Source organism: Vombatus ursinus, unplaced genomic scaffold, assembly GCF_900497805.2.
Source record: "Vombatus ursinus unplaced genomic scaffold, bare-nosed wombat genome assembly UNPS02014773.1, whole genome shotgun sequence".
Taxonomy (NCBI): Eukaryota; Metazoa; Chordata; class Mammalia; order Diprotodontia; family Vombatidae; genus Vombatus; species Vombatus ursinus.
In genome coordinates, this window is record NW_020954551.1 from 1127175 (window position 1) to 1147959 (window position 20785).

A 20785-nucleotide genomic window follows, 5' to 3' on the forward strand; every position below is an offset into this window, starting at 1 on the left:
TTCCTTCCTTCCTTCCTTCCTTCCTTCCTTCCTTCCTTCCTTCCTTCTTTCCTTCCTTCCCTCTCTCTCTCTCTCTTTTTCTCCCTCACCCTTTCTCTCTCTTTCTTTCATCTCATTTTTATTGCTATCTTTGCTTTTTATTCTACATTTCCAGACTCCTTCACCCTCTTTCCTACCCAGCCAGCCAGTCCCTTAAGCCTTTTTAAAGTTAGTCAACAAGCATTTATTAAGAGCTTACTATATATGCCAGGTGGAAGCTAAGTAGTGCCACGGATAAAGTGCTGGACCTGGAGTCTGGAAGACCTGATTTCAAATCTGGCCTCAGGCACTTCCTAGCTATGTGATGCTGGGCAAGTCACTTCACCTTGTTTTCCTCAGTTTCTTCATCTGTAAAATGAATTGGAGAAGGAAATGGCAAACCCCTCCAGTATCTTTGCCAAATGGGGTCACGGAGAGTCAGACACAACTGAAATGACTGAACACCAAGAGTATATTCCAGGCCTGTATGCTAAGCACTGAGGTATGACAAAGAGTAAAAGCATGTCCCTGCTCTCAAGGAGCTCACAGTCTAATTGGGGAGGAGCACACAGAAACATCTACATACAAACAAAATACAGACATTACAAGTGGAATGTAATCTCAGAGGGGACAGGGTGGAGATGCCTGACAAAGGCCTCCTCCCTCAGGTGAGATTGAACTGAGTCCTGAAGGGAGTGAGGGAAGCTGGGGGGGGGGGGGTTGATGATGAGAATGGACGTTCCAGCCTCTCTTTTAACAAAGAATGGAGGGAAAAAAGGTTTAGCAAAAGCAATTGACACACCAGGTGGGTCTGATAATATTGTAAAGAAGGGACAGAGACCTAGTGATGTTTTCTGATCTTTCTCAAGCAGATTATTGTTAAGATAGACACATCATTTCACTTTTAAGAACAGTGGTGGCTCTTACCTTGGGATGAAGGGGGCTAGTGCTAAAGAGGTCCCCCAAGTGAGAGGAAAAGGGCCCAGCATCTTCATTTGTTGCCTGAGGGCCCCAGGGCTTTCCCATGGGTGGGGGGAGGATGTAAGAGAAAGTTACAGGAGCAAAAAATTACACTGCTCTGAAAAACGGGAACGACTGATTGTGCGTTGGCCTGCTTTCTGGAACCTCAGATCACAAGTCATTCAGTGTTGGGCAGGTTGGTACAGAGGGATCATTGAAGGAACATCATTGGGTTTCTGTGTGTGTATGTTTCTAAAAAAAAAAAAATTTATTATTGCCATTTTTTTACCCCTCAATCATTTTCCTCAAAATGCAATTTTCCCCATTGAGCTTGTCTTTATTTAAAAATAAAAGATCTTTTAAAACAAAATCAACATTTAAGACCCTGAAACCCCAACTTGGAGGTACCTCATAATACTAGATAGTGATTCAAGAAGACCTGAGTTCAAGACTTACCTCTGACACATCCTGGCTGTATGACCTTGGACAAGTCTCTGACCTTCTCAGTGTCTCCAGATAACTCTCTAAAACAGGGTTCTGTTCATTTGCTTTAAAAAAATAATTGATAACTATATTTCAATATTACTGGTTTTCTTTGTAATCCAATGTATTTATTTCACGTGAGTTTTTTATAGGGTCTTTATCTGTTTCTATCAGGATCAGGCATTGAAGAAAGTGAGCAAGAAGCCTAGATCTGTCTCCCTCAGCTAGGCAAGCTCCTTAAGGACAGGAGCTATTTGACTTCATATAATCAAGGCCTGGCATCTTTTTTGCATCTTTATAATTTACTTTTTCGTAGTCATTATATATGGAGCGGCAAGGTGGCACAGTGGATACTCTCCTTCCTGAATTCAAACTTGACCTCAGCTTACTAGCTGTGTGATACTGGGCAAGTCATTTAACCTTGTTTTCCTCAGTTTCCTCAACTGTAAAATGAGCTGGAGAAGGAAATGGCAATCCACTCTAGTATCTTTGCCAGGCAAATCCCAAATGGGGTCATGAAGAGTCAGACATGATTGAAATAACTGAACAACAACAAAAGTTACATATATATATATATACACGTGCATACATATATATATGCATATATATGTATATGTATATATACATACATATGTATATATAACTAAATAACTATATACGTATATATACATATACATGTGTGAATATATAACTACACAACTACATATATGTATATATAACTATACACACACACACACACACACACATTTCCTCTTGGATCTATTTCATTCACAAGCCTTTAATACATGCTTGTTGAATGACTGATGGTGCTATGAATGTTTAATGCATATTGGCAGGCTGGGCCAAAGCCCCAACACCCTACTCCAGTTGTAATGCTACTAAAGACAGGTTAGTGTCTCCAATAAAAAAAAAATGTGAAAAGAGATTTAGCAAAAGAGGTTTACTGGCTGACGGAACCCTTTTGCTCAGGCACTGAAAATAACCAGAAGGCTCTATGGGCTTCAGGCTGAGAATGCAGAAGTAAGTAGACAGAGTCTACTGGCTAATATGGACGTGAATGTCTTTGAGACCACAGGGCCCATTTCGTTTAAATGATTTGTATGCTCATTGGGTCAGGAAGGTCCAGGACTGGGGTCTTGAGTGGAAGTATGATGCCATGGATAGAATGGTGGATTTGGAGTTCAGAGTCTAGGGTTCCAATCCTCACTTGGGGAAAGTCTCTTAAAGCGCTTTGTGCCTCAGTTTCTTCATCTGTACAATGAGGACACTGGACTCCATGACCTCTAAGGTTCTCTCTGGAATATTGAATACTCCCTTTTTTTGAGAACCCACCAGAGGTTTGGGAGCAGAAGGAACTGGACAGAAATTCATGCCAGAACATTCTTTGAATTTTCTTTGATGAAGTGAATTGAATTGAAGGTCTCTTTTCTCATCAGAAAAAAAAATCCAAAAAACAAAAGCAGAAAGTAGGGGCAGACTTTTTTGGTGAGGGGAACCCCATTATTTCCAGCAGCTAGAACTACTGGGGACTGACTAGAGCAAGAGAGTCACCTCAGGAAGTAAATTGCATCATGTCCCAACGTCAGACGAAGTAGATTTTCATTTTAAACATTTTTTAGAGAGTGAGAGTCTTTCTGCTCTTTGAGGCTCTAGGGCCCATGTAAATCACCTTTCACATATACCAGGAGTTCTTAACCTGGGCTCTTTTTCCATCCTGATAACTGTGTTTCAACACAACTGGTTTTCTTTGTAATCCTATGTATTTTATTGGATGCATTGGGAAAGTCACAACCTCTGCCTCGGTCTCTTCACCTGTAAAATGAGAATAATAATAGCTCCTACATGACAGGGGTGTTCTGAGGATCAAATTAGATAATTAATACAAATACAAATTAATACAAAGATAATTAATACAATAATTAATACAAAATTAGATAATTAATAAAGCAATTTAAAAAAAGACATCATTGATGCAGAGCCAAGAAAATGCCTGGGTAAACCTTCTGTGTTAGGAAAACAAAGACCGAGGACAAACAGCTGAGATTCTCTATGAATCTGAGAAAGTCCCTGGTTTGCCTCTTTTCCCATGTATTATTCATCTGTCCTTATAAAGAAAAATATGAATATTGAATCTAAAACCAAATGGTCTTAGCTCCAGAGCAGAATTCCAAAATATTCCATGCCTCCTCTGGCTATGTTGTCAATTAAAATTCATGCCGTTCTGATTACACAACAGATTTCACTCTCCTGCAAAGGAAGGCTCAGGAACAAGGCCCCTGGGGATCAGACCAGCAGTCCCTTGGGGCCTCCTCACTCATTCAGCATCATCCATCCACATGTGCTATCTCCCCTCTCTCTGTTTGCAGCAGTGCTTTAGGTTGAACCTCCCAAACGTGGATTTCATCAAGGTTAAAGAATATTAGAGCTGGAAAGGACCTTCGAGGTCCTTTAGCTTAAACTAATTTTACACAGGAGGAAAATGAAACCTAGAGAGGCTGAGGGATTTGTCCAAGGGAACACGGCAAGCCAGTGACAGACAGAGCCAGGACTAGAACCCAGCTGGGCTGGGCAGCTTGTCAGTCCAGTGCCCTGCACTGTGGCCATGTTATTCCTGTAACTTCTTGCCATAATAAGAGTGATGATGCTTCCTGGCCCAGGGATGTTGTCAGTATCGACGTGTCAGTTTTTCTTAGCCATTAGAAAGCCTTGGTTGAAAACTGTTAAAACATTATTGTTGTTGGGACTGGCAGAAGGTGATGATTATTGAATTTTTCTCCAGGGCTTGGCATCCACATGATGTGATTTAAGGGGTGTACGTGCATAGGGCCATGTACACCAATTATTCCATCACTACCGGATATTTGTCCTTTTTGGCTGTGAAATATGAACCCACCTTTTAGAAACTCCATTTTAGGGAGTGTTTTGAAAAACTAGAGAACGTCCAGAGAAGGGCAGCTATGATGTTGAAAGGCCTCGAGGCCATGTCCTGTGAAGATTGGTCAAAGGAGGTGGGATGCCTGGCTTGGAGGAAAGAAGGCTTAGGACTGGGGGGCATGATAGCTGTCTTCAAGCATGGAAGAGGGATTGCCCTTATTCTCCTTGGCCCAGAGGGTAGAATTCAGAGCAGATTTGCAGAGATGGACCTAGGATCAGTGCAGGGAAACCATTCTAACAATTAGGGCTGTCCTGATTAGCCTAATAGAGGCAGCTGGTGGCACACTTTTACCCTAGCTCCCCTTCATGTTACCTTGTTATGTTTTGCACTCCAGCTTGCTCCTCCCCGTCATGCTCCTCTCCCTTCTCCGTGGAGTGAAACTTATTTTTCATTCTTCATTGTGTTTCATGACTCACAGCTATACAACAGAAGCAGTAGAATATTGGTTTTTAGAAACACAGGCCTTTGTTTCAGGGAATAAAGAGAAAGTTCATGTGGTATAGGACACAGGGCATTGGACTTGTAATTAAGAAGCCCTGAATCCAAATCCTGCCTTAGACACTCTCTAACTGTGTGATTATTATTATTTTCCTCATCTGTAAAATGGAAATAATAATTACAGCCCCTTCAGAGAGTTGTGAGGATCAAATCTACAAGATGATATATAGATGATCTATGGAAAGCATTTTGTAAACTTTCAAGCACTATATATATATATACACAGACATACTATATATATATATATATTGTATATAGTGCTTGAAGGCTTACAAATATATGTATGTATATATATATATATATATATATATTAACTATTATTATTTTCCTAAAATGTAATGTCTCAGTGACAGTTTTGTGTTGATTCCTGCTTCCAGTTACTTCTCTATCACTCCAGTTGGGTTGGAACAATGAATGACCTTTCAAAGGATTTAGGTATATGAGCACTGGTTAGTGGTCTGGCTCTTACCTAACTTGGCTAATCTCTTTTCTGTCTACTCAGCAGAACCCATGCTGGTTGGATTGCCTCATCCTTCATGCCTATAGGCTTCAAGTCACCAAACAGTTGGATTCCCAGTCTCGTCCCCTCTTTCCAGGACGGGTGGAGACCCGTGGCCTCAGCAAAATACTATGGCATCTTAGAGCTACAGGGGCTTCAGAAACTATTTAGGCCAGAGGTTCTTTCCCCTGTTTCTGTTGGGGACCCCTTTGGCTGTCCAGTGATGCCTATGGACAGACCTCTTCTCAGAATAAAGTTTTTAACTGCATAAAATAAGACGCACAGGATGACCGAACAGTGTGAAAACAGTGATGTTGGAATGCAGTTTTCAAGGCGCCAAATCAGAACAACCACAACCAGTTCCTGGATGCCATGTTAAGAACCCCTGATTCTAGCCCAAACCCTCATTGGTCAGATTTCCTTGCACCCTTGCCTTCTTGCTGCAGCAGCAAAGTCAGTTCCAACCCAGCCTTCACTCTAATGCAGGCTGGCTTCCAGATTAAAAGTCCCATTGAAAGCAGGAGATATTTCCCAGTGGGGGCTGAGCTCTCCTTCTAGGTGTCTGGCTCCATATGTCAGGCTGCCCCTCTTTTTGGCCAGGCTTTCTCTGTGTGAGGGTGGCTTTTGGTCTTAGTGTTCACACCTAAGCTCTTGGGGCACTTTGTCATTCATCCATACATGGCTCTAGACTTCAAAATCTGAACCTGGACAAGAAAGACAGGCACACTTGGCTGGCATTGTTGTTCCCCCCAAAGGGGCATCTGTGCTTCCAGAGAGGGCAGGAGACTGAGATGTGCCATTGTTAGAGAGCAGAGAAATGTGTAGTGTTTGGATTGGAGCTCTATATGTTGCAAACGTGCTTTCTTTAGTAAGAGAGAGTTACAAGTCCATCTTACTGTATGGAATACAGACGTGTACTCTTATGACATCACTTGGCAGGCTTCATTTCAGAATACAGTCATTTATACATCATAACTTAGTCCTATTCCTACAGCATGGCACTGACCATGTCACTCCCCAGTTCCAGAAGCATCAATGGCACCCTACTGTTGGCATTTAAAGCCTTCTATGGCCTGATTCCAATCTCTCTTTCTAGACTGATCTCCCCTCATGAGCTATGGTCCAGCCACACTGACCTACCTCCCAATATTCAACTTTCCATCTTTCCCACCTCAGGGACTTTGCCAAGGCTGTTCCCCACACCTGGAATGCTCTCCTTCCTCATTTCTGCCTCTTGAGATGCTTTGCTCCCTTCAAAGATCAGCTCAAATACCACCTCCTACACAAGGCACTTTATAATCTCCTTGATTATTAGTGGGTCCAAGTCATTTTAAATTTAACTTGTACATATTTCTTATTTGCCTGTGTATGTATTATTTCTCTCCAGCAGAGTGTAAGCTCCCTGAAAACAGGGACTGCTCTGTTTTTGCTTTTGTATCCCCACTACCTATAGAGGGAGCCATGGTACAGCAAATAGAGTTAAACCCAAAGCCAGGAAGACCCTGGTTCAAGTCCTGCCTTTGACAGTGTGACCTTGGTCAAGTCACTTAGGTGACTCTCTAAGAGTATACATTACAGAAGAAGATGCCAACCTGCATTAGTATAGGCAGTTCCCTATATCCAAAAAATCACAGGTCCCATCTTTCTTACTGTCTGTAGTGCTTAGTTAGCATAGTGCCTGGTACAGAGTAGGCGCTTAATGAATGAGTGTTGAATTGAATGGACTCCATTGCCCTAAAACACTTCCGTAGATCAGTGATCTCTCCAAAGGTATAGATTGCAGCCCATCCTTACTTTTCCATCTTCTGCAGCTATTACCCATCTTCTGCTAAATCCTTGGAGAGCAAGGACTGTGGGAGAAGAGGGTTCCACTCACAATAATATGTTTGGGCATGGGAATCACCCTCTGGTTCTCTTAACATTATTAGGATGTCAGCACAACCCGTGCATGGGCTCTCCCTAAGTTATCCTTCACTCTGACCCACTCTCCTCCTTTTCTCTTCATCTGTATCTTACATGATATCCCTTAGACCTCTTGTTGTGCATGATTCTTGGCTAGTGTCCAGTTGGAGCCCACTCATACTGCCTCATTCCGCTCAGAATGCATATGTGTGCAGTGACGCCCCATTCCCTTGAGCATCAGCTTGCTCATGGTTCCATTCGCCATTGTCCTGTTACAGAACCAACTGCCCTCCGCAAATTATTTCACCTAAAACCTTCTTGTGGAATGAATGTGGAGTTCTTGTGGAATTGACATTAGGTGTCAATAAATTTCTATATATAAATTTCTGAAGCGTTGAAGGGAAGGTGGCATTATGTGAAGAAGCCCTGCTTTTCTCTAGGGTCTTATTATGACATAGAAGCTATGTTCCCTGGAGAGCAAGATCAGGGGGAGAGGAAGAAGCTACAGAAAAGGAAGGAGGAGGGTTACTGAGGATATGGTTGGGTATAGAGCTGGTTGTAGCTGCAGTCACAGCAGGAGGGTTGAGCTCATGCTAAGCTAACTACTCTGAGTCCATGGTGATTAGTGATCTAGATATGGGATTATTTGTTGTATCAACAGAATGAAAGAAGTCCTTTGAATGAGAGGGACCTGAGAAATCACTTACTCTGACTTCCTGGGGTGGTCACTCAGTCTCTTCTGGTTCAGATCTGGGGAGCTGCCTTTCCATTGTTGGCTTCTCTGACTATTAGAGAGCCCATCTTTACATCAAGTTTAAACACTTGTCTCTATTTGATAGAGCATTTAGGAAGCATTTATGCCACGTGCCAGAGAAGGAAACAAGACAGTCCCTACCCTCAAAGAATTTACTTTCTGATAGGGGAGGGTGCTGAGGAGGGGCGGGTTTATGTTTAGAACTGGTGGTCCTGGAAGGTAAGGGTTAATTTGGTTGTGGGCAAGATGAAGTAAACCCGGCCCCCCCAATTAGAGCCCAATGTGGTTCCTGGGTAAAAGCCAAGTTTCTGGTGGGGATGATGGGCAGAGTGGAAGTAACATAGTTGAAAATACACGGCCAGGACTTGAGAGTCCTTCAGATGCTTGAGGAAAGTTATCATGTTCCCTCTAAGCATACTCACAACTTGCATTTGATGTTAGACCTCTATCTTTTAGGTAGAGGAGTCGGTGATATGAGGACAAGCACATGAGCAGAGTCCAGTTGGAGAGCTGAAATATTTGTGACTATTATGACTGGAGTGAAAATACTGGACCACTTTGTGAATAACATGAGAAAATAGTCCCAGAACTCTCCTGCAGCCCATAAGTAGCATTCTTTTCTGCCTGAGGCAAGTCACGGGGAGAAGGAGGCAATCTTAACCAAGAGGCAATAAGATCTTGAGCTACAGGCTTAAGAACCTACCTGGCTTGTGCTTAATACGGATCTCTGTTTATTATATATTTTGAGTGCCATTCCCATCGTGCTCCTTGTGCTCTGATACCATTTCAGTTTGCAAGTTTCTCTTTTCAAATGTGGCATGTAGAATTGAACACAGGACCCCAACTGCATCTGATCAGTTGTAGAGATGAGACTATGTCCTTTATTTTGAACTCTATCCTTCTCTTCATGTCTGTTCCATAACTGGATCATGGCAGGTGGACCTTTGCCCTGAATGTTGAAGTCCAGCAAATGGTGCCAGTCTGTTCTCTCTCCAAACACCAAGGATCAGAGACGGAAGGGGGTTGAAAGTTTGGATGTATTTGTCACCGAATATTTTTGTCATACAACTCAATTAGATCCAATATGCATTAACTAAGTATTCTTGTCAATGAATATTTTGTCATAACTCAATTAGATTCAATATGCATTCATTAAGCACTCATTATATGCCAGGTGCTGAGGATTCAAGGACAAAAGTTAAATAATCCCTGCCCTCCAGATCTTCCATGCACAAAACAAGCTCTTTACTCTCCATTATCCCATTCAATTCCTAGATGATGTGATCCATGTAGCATATGTTGCAAGGATAGAGCCACTCACTAATTTTGCACAAACATGTCTGGGTTCCTTTGAAGGTGTCCACATTTAATTTTCCTAATCTGAAAAAGCAGTTTACATACAATGTGGTTTGTATTTAATCCAAATTCACTTGTGATAAGTTACTTGGAGGATAAAGATAAGATTATTCCTTTACAACTTAATTTTGAATTGAGAGACATAACTAGGGTATGGTCACTGTGTCTTTGTCTTAGGGTGGAAAATTTAATAGGTACCAACAGCCCTGACCAGGAGAATGTTTCCTTTCTTCTTTCCCTCAGTCCTTTCCTTTCTTGTCTCTGAGCCCCAGTGGCAGTCTAAACCTGATGTACTTTTACTCCCTCCCCCCAGCCCCTACCATGTTTGGGAAATTTTGAGGCTAGAGATAGTAGCATCATACACTTCTTTGATTCCCAGCTCTTTTTAATTTGTAAAATTTTTAATAACATTTTATTTTCCCTCAATTATATGTCAAAATAATTTTTACCATTCATTTTGACAAGATTTTGAGTTTCAAATTTTTCTCCCTCCTCTCTCCCCTTCCCTATTCCTAAAATGATAGGCAATTTGATATAGGTTATACATGTGCCATTATGTAAAACATATTTCCATATTATTCACAGTAGTGAAAGAAGAAACATATCAAAAGAAAAAAAACAACAAAGAATAAAGTGACTGAAAACAGTATGCTTTGATCTACATTCAGAGTCCATCAGTTCTTTATACAGATGTGGATAGCATTTCCTTACATGAGTCCTTTGTACTTATCCTTTGTACGTGGATCATTGTGTTGCTGAGAAGAACTGAGTCCTTCGTAGCTGATCATCACACAATGTTGCTGATACTCTGTACAATGTTTCCCTGGTTTTGCTCATTTCACTTTGCATCAGTTCATACAAATCTTTCCAGGTTTTTCTGAAATCTGCCTGTTCATCATTTCTTATTGAACAATAGTGTTCCATTACATTCATATACCACAGCTTGTTCAGCCATTCCCCAACTGATGGGCAACCCCTCAGTTTCCAATATTTTACCACCATGAAAAGGGCTGCCATAAATATGCTTGTACATGTAAATCCTTTCCCCTTTTTTATGATCTCTTTAGGATACAGACCTAGCAGTGGTACTGCTAGATCAAAGAGTATGCACAGTTTGGTTGTCCTTTAGGCATAATTCCAAATTGCTCTCTAGAATGGTTGGATCAGTTCACAACTCCACCATCAGTGCATTAATGTCCCAATTTTCCCACATCATTTCTAACATTTATCTTTTTCTTTTTTTGTCATATTGGCCAATCTGATAGGTATGAAGCAGTACCTCAGAGTTGTTTTGATTTACATTTCTCAGTCATTTAGAGCACTTCTTCATATGCCTGTAGATAGCTTTGATTTTTTCATCTGAAAACTGCCTGTTCATGTCTTTTGACCATTTATCAATCGGGGAATAGATTGTATTCTTACAAATTTGACTCAGTTCTCTATATATTTCAGAAATGAGGCCTTTATCAAACACACTTGATGTAAAGATTGTTTCACAGCTTTCTGCCTTCCTTCTAATCTGAATTGCATTAGTTTTGTTTGTGGAAAAAAAAAACAACTTTTTAATTTAATATAATGAAAAGTATCTATTTTACACTTTGTCATGCTCTCTGTCTCTTGTCTGGTCATGAATTCTTCTCCTCTCCATAGATCTGGCAGGTAGACTATTCCTTGCTCTTCTAATTTGCTTATAGTGTGCATCACCCTTTATGTCTGTACCGATTTTGACCTTATCTTGGTATATGGTGCGAGATGCTGGTCTATACCTACTTTGTACCCTATTGTGTTCCAGTTTTATCAGCAGTTTTCATCAAATAACAAGTTCTTTTCCCATAGGCTGGGATCTTTGGATTTGTCAAACACTAGGTTACTATGGTCATTTACTACTATGTCTTAGGTACATAATCTATTCCAATGATTCACTACTCTGCTTCTTAGCCAGTAGCAGATAGTTTTGATGATTACTGCTTTATGATATAGTTTGAGATCTGGTATTGCTAGACCACCTTCCTTTGTAGTTTTTTTTTCATTAATTCCCTTGATATTTTTGACCTTTTGTTCTTCCAGATGAATTGTATTGTTATTTTTTTCTAGCTCTATAAAATAATTTTTGGTTGTTTGATTGGTACAACACTGAATAAGTAAATTAGTTTAGGCAGAATTGTCATTTTTTGTATTGGCTTGGGCTGCCAATGAACAATTGATACTTTTCCAGTTGTTTAGATCTGACTTTATTTGTGTGAAAAGTGTTTTGTAATTGTGTTCGTATAGTTATGGCTTTGTCTTGACAGGTAGATTGACAAGTATTTTATATTGTTTACAATTATTTTAAATGGAATTTCTCTTTCTATCTCTTGCTGCTGGGCTTTGTTGGTCATATAAAGAAATGCTGCTGATTTATGTGGGTTTATCTTAGATCCTGCAACTTTGCTAAGGTTGTTAATTATTTCAAATAGTTTTTTAATTGATTCTCCAAGGTCCTCAAAGTATACCAGCATATCACCTTCAAAGAGTGATAGTTCTATTTTCTCATTGCCAATTTGAATTCCATCAATTTCTTTTTCTTCTCATTGCTATAGCTAACATTTCAAGTACTTTATTGAATAATAGAGGTGACAATGGGCATCCTTGCTTCGCCCCTGATCTCACTGGGAAGGCTTCTAGCTTATCCCCATTGCAGATAATGCTGGCTAATGGCTTTAGATAAATACTGTTTATAATTTTAAGGAACACTCCCTTTATTCCTATGCTCTCTAGTGTTTTTTGATAAGAATTGGTATTATATTTTGTCAAAATCTTTTTCAACATCTATTGAGATAATCATATGATTTTTGTTAGTTTTGTTATTGATATGGTCAATTATGTTGATAGTTTTCCCAATATTGAACCAACCCTGAATTCCTGGTATAAATTCTGCCTGGTCATAGTGTACAATCCTTGTGATATATTGCTGTAATAATCTAGCTAGTATTTTGTTCAAAATTTTTGCATTGATATTCATTAGGGAAATTGGTCTATGATTTTCTTTCTCTGTTTTAGCTCTTCCTGATTTAGGTACCAACACCATATTTGTATCATAAAAAGAGTTTGGTAGGACTCCTTTCTTGACGATTTTTTCCAAATGGTTTATATAGTATTAGAATTAATTGTTCTTTAAACATTTGATAGAACTCACTTATGAACCCATCTGGCCCTGGGAATTTTTTCTTAAGGAGTTCATTAATGGCTTGTTTAATTTCTTTCTCTAAGATGAGATTGTTTAAGCATTCTGTTTTCTGATCTGTTAATAATTTATTATAATTAATTTATATTTTCATAAATATTTATTGATTTTGCTTAGATTGTCAGATTTATTGGCATATAATTGGGCAAAATATTTCCTAATGATTACTTTAATTTCTTCATTGATGGTGATTTTACCATTTTCATTTTTGGTACTACATATTTGGTTTTCTTTTTTTTTTAAATCAAATTAACCAAAGGATTATTTGTCTTTTTGATTTTTCCACAAAACCAGCTCCAATTTTTATTAGTTCAATAGTTGTTTTTGTTTTTTTTTTACTTTCAATTTTATTAATTTCACTTTTGATTTTCAGGATTTCCAATTTGGTGCTCAGTTGAGGATTTGTAATTTGTTCTTTTTATAGTTTTTTTTTTAAGTTGCATACCCAATTCATTGATCTGTTCTTTCTATATTCTGTTGATATAAGAATTTAGAAAAATAAATTTTCCCCTAAGCACTACTTTGGCTGCATCCCATAAATTTTGGGATGTTGTCTCATTGTTGTCATTCTCTTTAATTAAATTATTGGTTGTTTCTATGATTTGTTCTTTGATCCACTTATTCTTTAGGATTAAATTATTTAGTTTCCAATTAATTTTTAATCTATCTTTCCACTGCCCTTTGTTGAAGGTAATTTTTATTGAATTATGATCCTAAAATAATACATTTAATATTTCTTCTTTCCTACATTTGATTTTGAGGTGTTTATGCCCTAACAAATTGTCAAGTGTTGTGTAGGTACCATATGCTGCTGAGAAAAAGTATATTTCTTTCTATTCCCATTCAGTTTTCTCCAAAAATCTGTCATATCTAACTTTTCTAATATTCTATTCACCTCCTTAGTTTCTTTCTTGTTTCTTTTTTGGTTGGGTTTATCAAGTTCTGAGAGAGGACAGTTGAGGTCATCTACTAGTATAGTTTTCCTCTCTATTTCTTCCTTTAGCTGACTTAGCTTTTTCTTTAAGAATTTGGATACTATTCCACTTGATGCATATTTGTTTAGTGTTGATATTACTTCATTGTCTATGGTACCTTTTTAATTAGGTATATTTTGGCTTTTATTTTGTATGAGATCAATATTGCTACCCCTGCTTTTTTTTCCCTTCAGCTGAAGCATAAATGGTTCTGCTCTAGCCTCTTACTTTTACTCTCTGTGTGTCTCTCTGCTTCAACTCTGCTTCTTGTAAACAGCATATTTTAGAATTCCGGTTTTTAATCCTCTCTGATAGCTTCCATTTTATGGGAGAGTTCATTCCATTCATATTCACAGTTATGATTATTAACTACGTATTTCCTTCCATCCTAGTTTTCCTCCTGTTTGTCCTCTCTCTCCTTTCACCCTTTCTCTCCTTGACAATGTTTTGCTTCTGTCTACCACCTTCCCTGGTCTGCCCTCTCTTCTGTCAGTAACCCCCCCCCCCCATTTATTTAATCACCTCCCCTGCTACTTCCTTATAGAGTAAGATAAATTTCTATATTCAACTGATTGTGCATATTATTTCCTCTTTGAGCCAATATTAATGAGAGTAAGGTTCAAGTGATCCCCATTGCCCACCTTCCCATCTCTCCCTCCACTATAATAGGTTTTTCATGCTTCTTCATGTGAAATAATTTATCCCATTCTACCGCTCCCTTCCTTCTGTACCCAGTGTACTACTCTTTTTCATCCCTTTATTATTTTTTCTGCCATTCCCTCGAATTTATCTTATACCTGTGCCCTCTCTCTATGTATATTCCTTTTAGTTGAACTATTGGTGGTATAATGTTTAAGAATTACAAGTATCTAGGCATGTATCCCAAAGAGATCATAAAAAATGGAAAAGAACCCACATGTACAAAAATATAGCAACTCTTTTTGTGGTGGCAAAGAATTGGAAATTGAGGGGATGCACTTCAAGTGGGGAATGGTTGAACAAGCTGTGGTATATGAATGTAATGGAATACTATTGTTCCATAAGAAATGATGAACAGGCAGATTTTAGAAAAAACCTGGAAAGACTTAAATGACCTGATACTGAGTGAAGTGAGCAGAACCAGGAGAACATTTTACACAGTATCAGTAACATTGTGCAATGACCAACTTGGATAGACTTAGCTCTTCTCAGCAATGCAATGATTTAAGACAATTCCAAAAGTCTCATAATGGAAAATGCTATCCATACCCAGAGAAAGAACTGTGGAGTCTGAATGAAGACAAAACATACTATTTTCCCTTTTTTGGTCTATTTTTCTCTTTATATGCTTTTCCTCTTTTGTTCTGCTTCTTCTTTCACAACATCACTAATGTGGAAATATGTTTAATATGATTGCACATGTATAGCCTATATCAGATTACATGACATCTTGGGGAGGGAGGAGGGGATGGAGGGGGAAAACTTAGAACTCAAAATCTTATAAAAGTGAATGTTGAAAACTAAAAAGAAATAAATTTTTAAAAATTTAAAAAAAAATTACAAATATCATCTTCCCATGTAAGAATGTACAGTTCAGCTCCATTGAATCCCTTATGTTTTCTTTTCCTTTTTTTTAACCTGTTTATGCTTCTCTTGGGTCTTGATATTGGAGATCAAATTTTTCTTCAGTTCTGATCTTCTGTTTATGAAAGTTTGAAATCCTTCTATTTCATTGAATGACCATTTTTCCTCTTGAAGTATTATACTTTCACCAGATAGGTGATTCTTGGTTGTAGTCCTAGCTCCTTTGCCTTCTAAAATATCATGTTCCATGACCTCTGATCCTTAAGGTTGCAGCTGCTAAGTCCTGTATAATCCTGATCATGACTCCCTGATATTTTAATTGTTTCTTTCTGGTAACTTGCAGCATTTTCCCCCTTACCTGATAGTTGTGAAATTTGGCTATAATGATCCTTGGAGTTTTTATTTTGAGATCTCTTTCCCGAGGTGATTGGTGGATTCTTTCAGTGCCTATTTTGCCCTCAGGTTCCAGGATACTAGTGTATTTCTTTGATAATTTCTTGAAAGATGCCCTCCAGGTCCTCTTTTTTTTATTGTGGCATTCAGGTAGCCCAATTATTCTGATATTGTCTGTCCTGTATTTTTTTTCTAGGTTAGTTGTTTTTCCAATGAAGTATTTTACATTTTCTTCTATTTTTCATTCTTTTTAATTTGTTTGATTGATTCTTGATGTCTCATAGAGTCATTAGCTTCCACTTGCCCAATTCTAACTTTCAAGGAGTTGTTTTCCTCAGTTGGCTTTTGTACTTCCTTTTCCATTTGCCCAATTGTACTTTTTAAGGAGTTGTCTTCTTCAGTAGATTTTTAGATCTCCTTTTCCATTTGGCCAATTCTACTTTTTAAGTGGTTGTTTTCTTTTTCCAAACTGTTGACTCTTTTTTCATAATTCTCGTGCATCACTCTCATTTCTTTTCCCAATTTTTCTTCTACCTGTCTTATATGATTTTTAAGCTCCTTTTTGAGCTCTTCCATGAGTTCTTTCTGGGCTTGAGACCACTTCACATTTTTGTTCAGGGCTTTGCCCATAGATATTTGATGTTGTTGTCCTTTTCTGAGTTTGTTCTTGGTCTTCCCTGTCTCCTTTCAGATTCTTTTTCTGTCATTTTTTTTCTCATCTTTTTCAACCTTTTTCCTCTTTTAAATTTGAGCTCTGCTCCTGGAGTGGAAGGGCACTGTCTCAGGCTTCTTGTGTCAGGGGCTGCAAATGCTGTCTGTTTATCTGGTGCTGCACTAATGCTGTCCTGAGGCCTACAAGGGACCCTCATGCTGGTGCTGCACTGAGGGGGTGGGGTGGGGGTTGACTGGTGGTGCTAGAGGCCATAGAGGTCTGGCAGCTTACTGGTGCTGAGCCAAGGTCCTAGTGCTGGTGTCTGGTGAGTGCTGAGGCTATTGGGGTGTCAGGGCTACACCTAAGCGTGTGGTGGTCTGGAACTGGAAGCTGACTGTTTGCCCACAGCAATGCTGAAGCAAGGGGCAGGAACTGGTGATGGCCCCTGTTTACCCATTTGCTTAGGCACTGGTAGGGTTGGCTTCTACCTGTTTGCCCCAGGTTCTGCTGAAGCATGTGGTAGTTCTCAGAGCTGGTGTCTACCCATTCCCCTGGCTATGCTGAGGCATGTGGGGAGTACTGGTTTTGGCATTTGCAAGCTCCACCATACTGGGGCTCAGGATCTCCTGCTGGTTTGCTGAGATGAGGCTTGCTGCTGGCTTGCTGGGATGCTTCCTATCCTGGACTGGGCACCCCCTTTACCCAAGTGAGACAGACATTTCCTGCTGATCTTCCAAGTTTCTTGGGCTAATGTCTTTTTGCTGGTTCTGCCGTTCCAGGATTTGTTTTGGAGAGCTATTTTATGGTTGTTTGGATGTGGATATGGGAGAGTTATGGCAACTTATTGCTTACTCTGCCATCTTGGCTTCTGGCCAGCTCTTTTTTTGTTAAAGGCTATGCCTACCTTTCACAGAGGGGTGTTGTCCTTGGCCTAGGTTATAATTCTTCCCTCCTGTGATCACTTTTGCCCCAGGAACAAAATTGCTATTTATGGCTCTCCCTAAAACCAAAGGACTATTTTGCCATGTTTTAACAAAGGGATCCAACATTGGTAGAACAACCATACTTTTTATGAATGATTTCACTCTCCAACTTGCCTCAACCCAATGGATTGTTCATATCACAGACCTCAAGAATGCTAGACCAAGAGAATTGTGGTGTTATGGAAAGTGGTCAGAGGTCAGTGTAGTCAGAGGACTTGTGCTCAAATTCTAAATCTTCCATGGCTTAGCTACCATTGCTTAGGTAAGGTCATTTAACGTTGCTGTTTCAGTTTCCTCTTCAGTAAAATGTAAATAATGATATTATTATTATTATTATTATTAGTAGTAGTAGTAGTATTAGAAGGAGGAGGAGGAGGAGAAGCAGCAGTAGTAGTAATATATGTAACCTCTTTATAGGATACTATTCTTGAATAATGTTATCTGTTATTCAGTCATTCAACAAGCATTTGTTAAGTGCCTACTATATTCCAGGCATTGTGCTAAGTGCTAGAGATACAAACACATACACACAAATGCAACAATCTCTGTCCTTAAGCACTTACATTCTATTGGAGAAGTTCATATTTAGATACAAAATTATTAACATTTAGGGCAACCAGGAAAAGGTTTCACATACGAAGTCCTCCTTGAATTGAGTCCAGAAGGAAGAGAGAGATTCTAAAAGGCAGGAGTAAGAAAAGAGTGCCTTCCAGGCATGGCCAATGGCAGATATGCTATGTGATGATTTGAGGGATTTCCAATGTTCATTTTTCTCCATTGTCTCCCCAACAGGTCCTGTGTGACAGACATGTGTGAGTGTCCAGTCCATAAAAACTGCTATTGTGAATCTTTCCTGGCATATGCCCGGGCTTGCCAAAGAGAAGGGGCCAAAGTTCACTGGAAGCCAGAGCAGAACTGCGCAGGTGAGGGAGCTCTCATGGTTTTCACTGTGGGAGGAAGTTTGAATCCTTCCGGGGATTATTCAGCCCACCACAACTGTCACAGTACACCCCTGGCAGAAGAAAAGGAAAAATGGTTGAGATCAATAAGTCCAACAATGGCCCACTTGTTCTGCAATTTGAGAAAACAGGAAGCCGTCGCTGAGCAAGTCATCAACCATTTAGGAAGAGATGTTTGTTGACAATCTGATTTTAACAGATTTTCAAGCTTATCATCATTAAGAGTTTCTTCCAACACAAAGAAACAGAATGATAGTGTAGAAAGAAGGCTGGATTTGGAGTCAAACAATCTGGGTTTGATTCCTGGTTCTGCCACTTATATCTGTGTGATCTTGGGTGAGTCATTTAACCTCTGTAGGACTGGGTTTCCTCATGTGGTTGGACTAGAAGGTCCCTTGGGCTCTTCTCAGATCTATAAATCAGCTACAAATTCAAAGCCTCAGTTATATTTCAAGTTGTGTATAGAGCAAGGGAGAGATGCACTAAGCATTGGAATCATGGGTTATATTAACAAGATATTTACATAGTGCTTTAAGGTTGGCAAAGCACTTTATAATATCTCCCTTTGAGCCTTATAACAGCCCTCTGAGGCAGGTACTACAAGTATTATGTCCATTTTACATGTGAGGAAGTTGAGCCTCAGAAAGAGCTAATGACTTGTCCAGTGTCACACAGTTAATAAATGTCAGAGGCGGAGTTTGATGCTAGGTCTCCCCGAATCCATGTCTAGTACTCTCTACTATGCCATGCTGCTGCCACATTACTGGGATGACTCTCCTCTCTCTTTCCCTCTCCCCAACTAGTCATTTATTGACTGGAATACCAGGACTTCTCAGATCATGCATAACTCTTTTGTTCAGTATGTGATTTTGTATCTCTCGGGACAGATTTGATCTTTATGTAACCTCCAAGCAGTGAGTGTCACTGGAATTTTCACCAGATAACAGCCTCTGTGACCACAAGGGGTAGCTTCTGACTGACCTTGGGTTTGTGCTTCTCACCCTTTCAGAACACATGTTCAACTTGGGTCTCCTTGACTCACCTCCAGATCCCTACTTCATGAGGCTGGCTCCAAAACTCCAAAAAGATTTTACTAAGGGAAAAGCAATATGGATTTTCCTGGGATCCTCTATCAACCATTTCCCAAAGCATAGATGAAGCTAAGGGACTCAGGACTCAGCAATGAGTCCAGAGGGATTTAAGAAAGCTAACATGATGAATTATAGCAGAGTGGCAGATGGATAAATAGTCAAATACATTGCCAGATGCATAGGTTATGCCTGGGCACTCATTTGAGGTTCACCTAGGATACTGGAACCTTTAAGAACTACCCAGGGGCAGCTAGGTGGCACAGTGGATAGAGCTCTGGCTTTGGAGTCAGGAGGACCTGAGTTTAAAGCTGGTCTCAGACACTTGACACTTACTAGCTGTGTGACCCTAGGCAAGTCACTTAACCCCAATTGCCTCACCAAAAAGCAAAAAGAAAACAAAAAACAAAAAAAACCCCTACCCATTGTTTGTCATACTTGAAACCTTTGACTTGGGATAATGCTCAAGACCACATAAGGAAGTGAATGACAATTCAGTGGGGTCCAAGACCTTGGAAGGCACTTGGCAAGAAGTAGGGTAAGAAATGCAAAGTGAAAAAGGGATTGTACAAGAGGCTGGTCTGGCTTATACCGCTGGCATGACAATTGTCACTTTTGGAAGTTCTCTGAAGAACTAATATTCAATTATCAGTGGGAGATTGTTAGACCTCACTCATCATTGAACAGATGAGGAAATTGAGGCCCAGATTTGCCCAAGGTCACATAGTTCATAAGTGGTTTAGGCAGGATTTGATCACCTATCCTCTTGACTACAAAATGAGGACTTTATCCATTATATCATGTGTGTGAATTATATCATGAGACACATTGTATACCTTTACAAACCTATATGCCATGAACCCAAACTTGGCCTTCATTTATTCAGTCATAGAATAGTAATTTAATAAATGCTTATTTGTCAGGCCCTGTGCTAGGTGCTAGGAATATAGAAAAAATGAAATGGTTGCTGACCTCAGGAGACTGACATTCTATCGGGGGAAGCAACCCATCCCCTTTTTCCACTATGTTGTGCTGCTGCCTCTAATATTTCTACTAACAGTACTTATGGAACACCCTGTTATAATAATTAGCACATGTTAAGCCTTTTTTTGTTGGGTAGTCATTTTCAGTTGTAACTGACTCTTTATGATCCCTTTTTTGGGTTTTCTTGGCAAAGATACTAGAGTGATTTGCCATTTCTTTCTCCAGCTCATTTTATAGACATGAAACTGAGACCAAAAGTGTTAAGTGACTTGCCCAGGGTCACATAGCTAGTAAATGTCTAAGCCTGAATTTTAACTCAGGTCTTTCTGACTCCAGGGCTGCCACTCTATCCATTCACCATCTAGCTGCCCTTCATTTTAAGCCTAAGGGACAATATAATGGCCCACTTGGTTCCCTCATCTTTAGGGAGTTCTTTGTAGATGCAAAATTCTGTGTTCAGTCACCGTTGCTCTGAGCCCCCAGTTAGGGAAATTGCTAGCACCTAGGTAGAAATAGATTTTGCTATGTAACTTTGTATTTATAGCTGTTTCTAATTAATTC

General features: G+C 39.5%; 1 protein-coding gene across 2 annotated transcripts in view; it reads left to right on the plus strand.

Moving 5' to 3' along the window:
• Window positions 1-20785, plus strand: part of BMPER (BMP binding endothelial regulator) — a 289084-nt gene that overhangs the window by 261250 nt on the left and 7049 nt on the right. For both annotated transcript variants that reach the window (XM_027863683.1, XM_027863684.1), the window contains one exon: window positions 17986-18116. In XM_027863683.1, coding sequence (XP_027719484.1) covers window positions 17986-18116 — 131 coding nt within the window. The remainder of the gene's footprint in view (window positions 1-17985; window positions 18117-20785) is intronic.